Genomic DNA, 9,862 nt, shown 5'->3' with positions numbered 1-9,862 from the left:
GAAAGAGTGACAGTAGTCACGCTCTTATTCAAAGAGAAATAATGCTGATTTGGAAATTATCTAACATGATCTCCACAGTAAGCTAATTGCTTTCAGATTTAGATCTTTGCTGTGTGGCAAGAGCTCACTCTCCACGAAGTTAAAATTCTGCTGCTCATGTGCCTGATTTTTAAGTGAAATTTCTGGGATCTTAGCATGAGAACAGTGAAAACTGCCTGCTAGAGTATTAGAAAGCTGAAGACATGTTTCCTAGTGATGAGGTAGGTTAATTAATTTCCTGTAATGCGAATGTAATGTTTGAAGGCACACAAAATAGAAAAAAATATAAAGAATTTACTACCAGAAACATCCTTAATGAGATGCAAGATTCTAGTTTCCTACATGTTTCTATGGAGTTCTTGCTTAACTAATAGTAACTAAATGCTGAAAATGCAGCAGAGTGCAGTGGTCAAAATAAGCAACTCACAGAGACAATGGACAGACAGTTAGTTCAAAGCACAGAGCAGCTGCAAAGCTGCGTTAGAGAAATGGACCAAAGTACTGTCATCCTAGATGATTCCTGGAAGCTGACTTGACAAACAATGTTTTCTGCCATAGTTTGCATAGGCTCCATAGCACAGGGCTGGCACTTTCTCTTTTATGGCATGCCTGTAGCAATTATTGGCTAAAGCTTGGCATGCAAATCTGTATTTCTAATTGACTTTGTAGATGCACTTAATACTTTCTGTATATGCCTGAATTATTAATTGCCTTGGAAACAAATATTCTACAAATCCCAAAATAGGCAGCAACAGGTTTCTGTGCCAGTGTCCCTGTTGCGCAACAGAGAGCCAATTCTCAGAGTGAGAAGTGAGATGAGACCTTTTGGTCTCTTTGCTGAGCTCCCCATAGTGTATTGCCTGTGCTGCATATATTTCTCTAAGACAAAATTGGGACTGGAACCACACATTCATTTCAGAAGCCATTAGGTCCCGACTTCCAGGCATTAAGAACTCTGGGCAATGGATCCATGACAAAAGTTATCCCCAATCTCAAGGAAACAAATCTACTTCCTTCTTTAAAAAAATAAAAAATCAAAAATCTGTCAAAACTGAAGCAGCAGATACTGAAACTTTAGCTCAATTTGGGATGAATTTTCATAGCTGAAAGTGTAAAACCTTGCTAAATAGCAGGTTTGAATGCAAACGTCAAGACGCTTTGCAGAGAATATTTTTCCCAGTATCTTCCACTCTATATTCAAAGCCAGACTACTTAAAAGCAATGATGTTAAACTGCCATTTTTAACATTTAGTGGCATAGAATACTGGAAAAATCTCCAGGATTTGAGACTGCTTATATATTAGAGGTGTATTTTAGTAGGACTACAACACTGTAGAAAGCATAGCAACAGCAAATCAGTTCAACACTTTAACTGGACACGATGCAAGTATGTGATTGCAAGAAAATATCAAAGCACATAGCAACTTCACTTACTTACAACATGCACCACAGCCAATATACATACTCAAACTGTATGCCATGAGGTCCCCTAAAAATACACGCTGCATTGAAGATATGATCCACAGTGTGCAATTCCTCTTCTATGGGAAAACTTAAGTCCATGTTCACTAACCTGTGCTTGTATTTAAAGTATTGTAAAGACATGCTGAGTGTTTCTATCAAGGTGTGTGTTCTTCTAAGATGTGGGATTTTTTTTATTTTTTATTTAAATATTTGTCAGAATTAAATGAATATAAACGCTAAAAAGAATGTGTTAGAAATCTCCCAATTCCGGGAAAGAAAGAGGTTCATTAGGAGAGGATGGGATGCTGGAAGACGACCAGAACCGGAGCCGATTAGAGAGAGACTGATGATTTGATGGAGACTTAGGAGACTTTTCTTTATCCTTGGTTTTGCTTCTCAAAAAGGCAATCTTTTTGCGCTGCGTAGCTAAATTGTTATCACCCAGGTATCCCGAAAAGAAGAAAAAAATTAAAAAAAAACTTGTAAGTAAAACTTAAAGTTTCTTAGAACAGATTAAAGACTACACAACTAGTAGAAATAAAGAAGGCTAAACAAAGACTAACATATTTGGATGACTGCTTAACACATTATATTAATCATAGTCAATCTGACTCAGATTAATGCATAGATTAATACATATACACAAAATATAATAAAGTCCATTCAGAAATTACTGTTGATCACTCAAAATGGTTTTATTAAATGAAGTAAAATCAGATAGGTGCGCATGTTAATTGGTGATAATATACTCAAAATCTCCTAGACGTCCTTCTAGGTTTTAATAATGATACTCATCATCTCAACATAAGCACATTTCACAGAACATCAGAAAGAACAAAGCCTTAGAAACTCTTTCATCTCTGGCACTTCATGAGGGCCTTGTTTGGTGGAATCCCAAATGCAAACTCCCAGGTTGAATTTTGGATGCATGTTAAACATTTAATATCTCCTGAAATCACATGAATGATCTGAGACATGCATTTTTATTTTAAGTGAACCAATGACCTCAAAGAACTAGAATGGAGAAAATATAAAACCCAAATAAAACAAAAACTTCAGCCAGACAGACACATGAATTTATAACAACAGCTTTACCCTCCTCAGCCACTTCTCTTCTGTCTCCCACACTCCCCAGTGGGAAGATAAGAATTATTATTTAAGGATTAATTTCAAAACTGCTTCTTGAAAAGTATTCCTGCAGGGCAACAGTCTACATATAGAAGCTGACAGAAGTGATCTCAATACAATAAGCAAAGCTTGGTATATATAGTACCTTTAATAAAGACTTTGAGGAGCTTTCTTTTAAATTTCCCATAATTAAGAACCGATTTACTGTATGAACTAACTAAACAGAAAAAGAAATCATTTCATCTTCCTCATATTTGCCTTTGAGTGTATAAAACCATCATTTCATCATTTTAAATTAAGAAATCCTTAGTGTGATTCAAAGTCCAAACAGTGTATCATCCCCCAAAATAACTGGATTACAATAAATTAGCATTTTCGATGTTATTTATTTTGCATGTGCGCCATCTTCTGGCAGTGGCTGTAAGACCAGCTACTGCCCATTTAAGAATAGTTTATAATGAACCGTAATATTACACGGTCCAACTTTAAACTGTTTCGTTGCAAAATCCCAGTAAATGAAGTATTTCTGCCAACTTATTCAGTAACATGCAATGCATTCAGACAAACCAAGAAATTACATATAAAACCTGAAGGGAGAAGCAGAAGGTAAAAGAACAAACCAAACTAAAAATTTTGCTTTTTAGTTTAGGGGTTTTTTGCTTACTAAAACTTTAAGTTTAAAAAAAAAAAACAATCAAACAAACAAAAAAACCGATAGCAAACATAATGTGATGGAGCATTAACATATCCTATATATTAAGTATCTTTAAAGTCTTTCTTAAATGCTTTCAAAAAATACTGTTCAGGTCATGTATTTAGACTGAGCATTCCTTACCTTTGTTTGAAGAACCTCCAGGGTTCTCTCTCTCTTCCATAGAGTTTGACCCTTGAGAGTTACTATCCTGAGTCTCTTGTTGATGTTTCAGTTTTTGGGAGGCAGATGGAGAGTTTACAGTCTCTGCGGATTCAGAATGCCATTGAGGGCTTTCTGCTGCTGGTTTCAACCGCTCCCTTGTAGTCTCCTTCTTTGGCTTGATTAGTTTGACTAAGGCTCTGGCTCCAATCCAATGGTTTTTCCTGATAAAGTAGGTTTTGTGAATGGGATTCATAAAACACTACAAGCAAGTAATTCATAAAACACTACAAGCAAGGCTAACACCATCGAGCCTTCGTACATTCTTATTTGATTATTGACATGAATTGGTTCGAAAGATGCAGCGAGAACTTCACAGAGCTCAAGTTCCATCTCTCTCCCAAAGTCTAAATTATTTTACAGAAATATTTCTTCTGCATGAGCAATGTGAGAAAGACAACTGTTCCCTCTGCTAGAAATATAAATTACATATATGGACACACGTAAGACACTAGTGATGTGAAAAGCTCTACTACAGGAAGAGTCAGAGAAGGAAAGGAATTAAAACTGCTTGAAAGATAAATGCCTCTCTTTGCTAAGGCTATCAATCAGAACTATGTGTGGTGGAATTAGCTTGGCTCTTTTCTGTTGTTCTTAATGTAGTTTGTTTTAAGTCCTTTCTCTCCAATGGACCCTTCTTACCCTCAAGAACAGCAGAACTAAAGCCATAAGGGACTTACTTTTTTGGAGTAGGATCATAAAACTTGTACTGATCCATTATCTTTTCTTCAAGTTTTTCCTTGTGTCTCCTTAAGGCATTCAATTTATCACTGTGAGAGGGAAAAGCACATTCTGAACTGTCTGTATGAAATCAATCATAATGACAAAAATTGTAGACCAAAAGCCACCAGATCACTGACAATTGAACTTCATTGTCCACATGATAACTGGGTATTTTATTCCTGTGCTGCTACTCTGTTATAACTGGAGAAATTAATAATGTTTGATCTTTTTAAGACTACTTTGGTCCCCTATGAGCAGTGTCAAAGCACTTTCAGGAGTGTCATGTAATCTTACCATTTTTTTTTACTTATTTTATTAGTCTTTGCAGTGAATGTTAGCAAATCTCTTTTCATTCAAGTAGTAGGTTTAATGTACCTCAAACAGAATTGTCAGACACCTGGATAAATATGCTTAGAGTCTCTCAGTACATTTGAACTGTGTTCAGCCAATTTCAGCAAACAATTTCTAACATTTCAACCATATAATCCACTACTAAAATAAAACCCAGTCAGTAACTCCCACATCACTCTGAAGTGCTTAGACTAAAATTCTTGGGATTAAGAACACTTTTCTTCCTTCCTTCATACCTATAAGAGAAATTCACTGCAGTGAGAACAGGATTCTTTGTAAATGTACAGTGTTTAAACAGGGCATCTCAAAGCATTTCACCCTGTGCTTGCAGTCGCAGCAATGTATGTTGACACTTGCACCCTTCAAAAACAATACCAAAGGAGGTATTTATTAAAATGCAAATGACAAAAACTAGAGTATGGATACTTGCTATTCTTCAGGAATCTAAATATAAAATCAATCTCATAAGACTGTATTTTTGTTGTAAGTCAGCTGTTTTCCAAGCTCTTCAAAAACCTTTGAGAAGTTCCATCTTTTGTAATGCAGTCTTCAACATGGGTTTGTCTGTATTATTTGAAAAGAGCTGAGCTTGTCCAGGTACCTCCTGAACATCCCTTTGTGGTAAGGCAATGAGAAGACATTTTGTTGCTTCTCCACATTACATAGTAGCTCCTCCTGAATACCTCATTTTCTAGACAGGCATCAAGTAGACCTACCATTCCCCTGCTTGTCCTACTCCTGATAACTGTTTCTATTCTATGTTTGTCTAGATGACTTTTTTAGGTTTCACAAATCAAATCTCTAGTTTCTCACATGTATTGTTTCTGTTCTTCATGATACTGCTCCTTGTTCTCCATGTTTTGCTCCAGTAACATCTGATTCTGCTGGCTCAGCATCTGAATCTGACTCAGGAGATGATGGTTTTCTTCTTCCAGATTTCCTTTTAGACGGGACAGCAGCTATTAAACAAGATAGATTAATCTCTCCTTTGCATCTGGATTCCCTGGAAATGCACCATAATCAAGCTAACAGAATAGCAGAGCAACATAGGATACGATGATAAACTTCAAAGTAAATGCAGGTCTTATTATGACCCCATAACTTGACTTTATATCATGTGCCAGAAACTTGACACAATGAATGTTAGCTCTCTAGCAGGGACCCAGCAGTGTACCTATCTACAGCTACTCACCTCACAGTGGTTATCCAGCTTGGTCAGAGAGATATCCATGGACTGGTGCTGTTCTTTCAGCTCATCATAGCGAGCCTGCCAACGATTCAGCTCCAGTTGAGAGTTGTTCAAGGAAGTTTTCAGCTCTTTAGTGTGTGCATGTAGACCTTCATATTCTGCCTTTAGTTGGCTGTGAAAGAAATTCACCCTAAACACGAAGAAGTCAACAGGCTTATGAAGGTCACTTCATAGAAAGCACCACACATCCAAAGACCATACCATCAGTGTGCAGCTGTTACTACATCAAACATTCAGTTCCAAAGACTAACTCATAACGGCATTTTTACTCTTAAGCATATAATTAAATTTTATTAAGAAAGTAGCACTAGCAATATAAAATATTTCAAATCTACAAAAGAATTGAAAGGAAAATAGATTAACATGCAACCAATCTTTCTTCAGTATGTAAGAAACAAAACACAGATTTCTGAGGCACAACATATTTAAGAGCATTTGGATACAGAGGCAGCTCTATTTGGCACAAATAAAGAGGACTCACAGAACTTTTTTCTTGATGCATGAAATATGAGCATTAATATGTCCTGAACTGTGAAATATTGTAATGTTCTAAGATGACACTGTGGCATTCTTTCATAGCATTTGGAAAATCTAAGAATGTGTACAAATCATGAAGGCATAAAATTTAAAGATTAAGGTCTTCATTTGCTGACAGATCAGCTAAGCCTTGCTGTCTGCCAGCATTGCAATCAACACACAAGAATTTAGCAAGAGAACCATACCTGTCCAGTTCCTCCCTCAGCTTCTGGTTTTCCCCAGCAGTTACTGCATTTGATCTCCTCTCTTGTTGCAGAATCTCTCTTTCGGATTTTAAAACTATTTCCAACTCTTCCAGTTCTGCCTTGTGTTTCATTAAACTGTTGTATCTGCAAAAAGAGTAGCAGCATTTAAATAGCTTTCTTTTAAATATTTTTCTTCCTCTAGTTTAAGATTTTTAATAGGTAGCACCACAACGACCAGAAAATACTTTTTTCTCTTGCCTGCTTAGTTTCATACACATTTGTGTGGTTAAATATCTACCTTTCTTCAATTCAAGATTCTGATCATTTGGTAAAAAGCACACAAGTCTCTAGGGTGACTGGTAACTGCACCATTAAACTGCAATCAACTCACAAATAATTATCAGTGGCAGGTTTCAAAAACCTCACTAAAAAGCAGAAAATAGCATCCAAAAAGCAACATGAAAGCAGTAGAATAAGCAACAGCTTATTAGGTAACAAACTAATGCAGATTAGATTATATGCATAACTAATAGCATCTTGGATAAGTAATAATCTCCTGCATATTCCAGGCAGATGATGAGGCTAGTATCGGTGAGCTGCCAGCAAAACACCTTTAAGCAGGGGCTGACCCATCTCCTTGAGTGGCTCTACTTGCTCACTAGTGAGAAACTCAAGAGCAACTGGTGCTCACACCCAGGCTTCCACTCTTGGTTTATACAACTTGTGCGTAAATCATTCAGGGTGGGGAGACGGGCAAACACTATCAATTCTGTCTTTAATTTAAATCTCTGTAATGCTAAAATAACAGAGGTGTGGAACAACTCCCCTGATACTTGACACAGGCATTGATAGGCAGGCTCAGCCTCCCTGAGCTGCTATACTGCCTGCATTTGGAAAACACTGTGAAGAATGAGGTGTCTTCAGACTGTATTGCAAATCAGCAAGTTGTTCTCAGATGATTCTTTTTTCCCCCTCTGGTGGCCTCTGTCAGGGTCTGTGCCCATACACTCACATCAGCAAAAGCCACTGGGGCACTGGTGCAGTGAACATCAAAAGCCATCAGCACATTTCTCTGCGACTGTGATAAAAGAATATTGCCCCAAAATATCCTTAGGCAGACACACCTGTACCAGTCATGGAGAAACATCTTTCTAAGCCATTTTAAAACAGTAATTAGATGGAAGATGCAGCATTGCTTGGAAAAGCTAGAAAGAATAGGCATCCTCTATCCATGGCTCTCATCCCAGCACAGACAAATGCAGAGCAAAGCTATTCTGCAGCCATGAAACTTCAAAACAAAAACAAAAGCAGCAGACAGTACCAAATACACTGACTCCTGCCAACTTGTTTTCCTTTCAGGCTACCATTCCCTTCATCCCTGGGTCAAATTACAGCCTGTCCCCAATTCCAGTCCATTGAAGAGCCACACAGAAAAGTACCTGTCTCCCAGACAAAAGCTGCTTTTTGCTATTCATTCCCAGTAACAGCAGTGAAGTTTAATTAACCTTATCTGTTTTCTTCCTCCATTCAGCTCCAGGACATTTCAAATTCAATGTCCGTACAACAAATGGAAGAACCTGAAAGCAGAGGAAGGTTTCACATCCAGCTCCAAGAAGGATTTAAGACAGACAGTGTGCCAATCCAGCGTCTGAGAAGACAAACTCCACAGTCAGTCCTTTGGCAGAGATTACCACGGCTGCCCCTGCAGAAACTGCGTTCTGAATTCTTTTGCCATTTCTGTACGATAGGTCTATTCTGCTCATTTTTATCCAAGCCCTCTATTTCTCAAAGAGAGCTGCTTAGAGGGAAGCAGTATACTGGTCCAGTTTAACCAGCTTGGCCCAGCTCCACATGTTGCCTTTGAGCATGAGAACCCCTGAGGCAGACCACAGCTGCTCCCCCATAGTCAGTGAAAGGTAAAAAAGAAGAGACTGTCTGCAAAATTGCAAGTGATTCTGCACCTCTGGATCCCTAATGAAATCCCTAGGCAAAATTTTCTTGTAGTCCAGATTCAGCACAGCGTCTACTATTTGAGGCAAGATTTGTCCAACCTGACAAGCTCTACACCACTGGGGTCAAGGTTACCCATCCTGTGGACTATTCAACATTCATACCCACACCACTTTAAGCATCAGGCACTTGGACAGAGGGGTTTTTCAAAGATTCTTACGCAAGCAAATAAAATCCATTTGGCTCTGATGCAATCCATTCCTGGGACTAAACAATCATACTCCTCTTTACTCCTTTTGGTTTTCACTCTTTCTGCTGCTTTGTTAGGAGAATTACTGCGGGTAAGTATTTGTGACTAAGAAAACTTTAAAAATGCTCAGCTATGATAAAAATCATATGGCAAACAGAACTGAGAAAAAAATCACCAGCCAGCAGTGGTAACACCATAATTAATACAAGTCCCTGTAACATGTAACCCTCACAGCAGAGATTCTGGTTTGGGGTTTTGTTTCCAGAGAGGAGTTTTTCCAGTGTCTCTGCAGGATTAGACTTCTCCAGAGTAAGCCACAAAGAAAATGCTCAAGGATCTGCTAATGAATTGTACCTCATAAGTTATTACCTCCCCTTTGAAACGTGCAATACGTAAAGCAATTTAAAAAAACGCAGCAAAAGAGTCCAGCCTTTCTGTGTTCACTGAGATGGTCAGCCAAATGCCACAAAGTCAAAAAACTGCTATTAATGGTAAATGACCCTAACATACTAACTCTCTGTTTCTTGCCAAGTCAAACCCACATATCTGTGGTTTGCTGGGCTATGACAGGCCATTTCACTGCAGTTACACCCAACCCATTATTAAATCCCCACTGCAGTGCTAATATTTTGCATAGAGAGCCAAGGGAGGTTTAATGAAGTTTGCTCAGGTGCAGAAAATATTCTGTGGTTAGAATGCATCAGAATGAACTACAAAAACCTTTGGGACCTTGGCTGTACACAGCGTTAGGAGTCCACATGCTAACTAAGGTTGCTGTGAGTTGTTCTAGACAAGCTGCAGTCATAGGTTTGTGCAGGAGTACCATCCTGCCATGATTACACTATTGTCACCAACTGAGAAAAAACAATTACCTTGGAGATGTGACAAACAAAACTCATCTCTTAGGTGCTGCACAAACAAACTTCTTGGCTGCACTAAGCTGCTCTGAGAAAATTTAGCAGGTAGTGCATTCTAGCTGAAGTTGAAAGTGAGATATTTCATCCTAGCAGTTAAATACCTCAGAGTAGCAGAAGAAAACAGTTTTCTTACAGTTGTTTTTCTAACTATCTCCC

The 9,862-nt window shown here is 38.1% G+C and overlaps 1 protein-coding gene across 1 annotated transcript in view; it reads right to left on the bottom strand.

The window, feature by feature from the left end:
* The window catches only part of LOC104409409 (protein Daple-like), a 26,783-nt gene that overhangs the window by 6,407 nt on the left and 10,514 nt on the right, over positions 1-9,862 (bottom strand). The window contains exons 9-13 of the mRNA XM_010019266.1: positions 6,590-6,733; positions 5,811-5,997; positions 5,432-5,577; positions 4,225-4,314; positions 3,467-3,708 (exon numbers count right to left, since the gene is read on the bottom strand). Of these exons, the coding sequence (XP_010017568.1) occupies positions 3,467-3,708; positions 4,225-4,314; positions 5,432-5,577; positions 5,811-5,997; positions 6,590-6,733 (809 nt within the window). The remainder of the gene's footprint in view (positions 1-3,466; positions 3,709-4,224; positions 4,315-5,431; positions 5,578-5,810; positions 5,998-6,589; positions 6,734-9,862) is intronic.

Source organism: Nestor notabilis, unplaced genomic scaffold (genome assembly GCF_000696875.1).
Source record: "Nestor notabilis isolate BGI_N333 unplaced genomic scaffold, ASM69687v1 scaffold29907, whole genome shotgun sequence".
Classification (NCBI taxonomy): domain Eukaryota; kingdom Metazoa; phylum Chordata; class Aves; order Psittaciformes; family Psittacidae; genus Nestor; species Nestor notabilis.
This window is presented reverse-complemented; position numbering and strand designations above follow the sequence as displayed.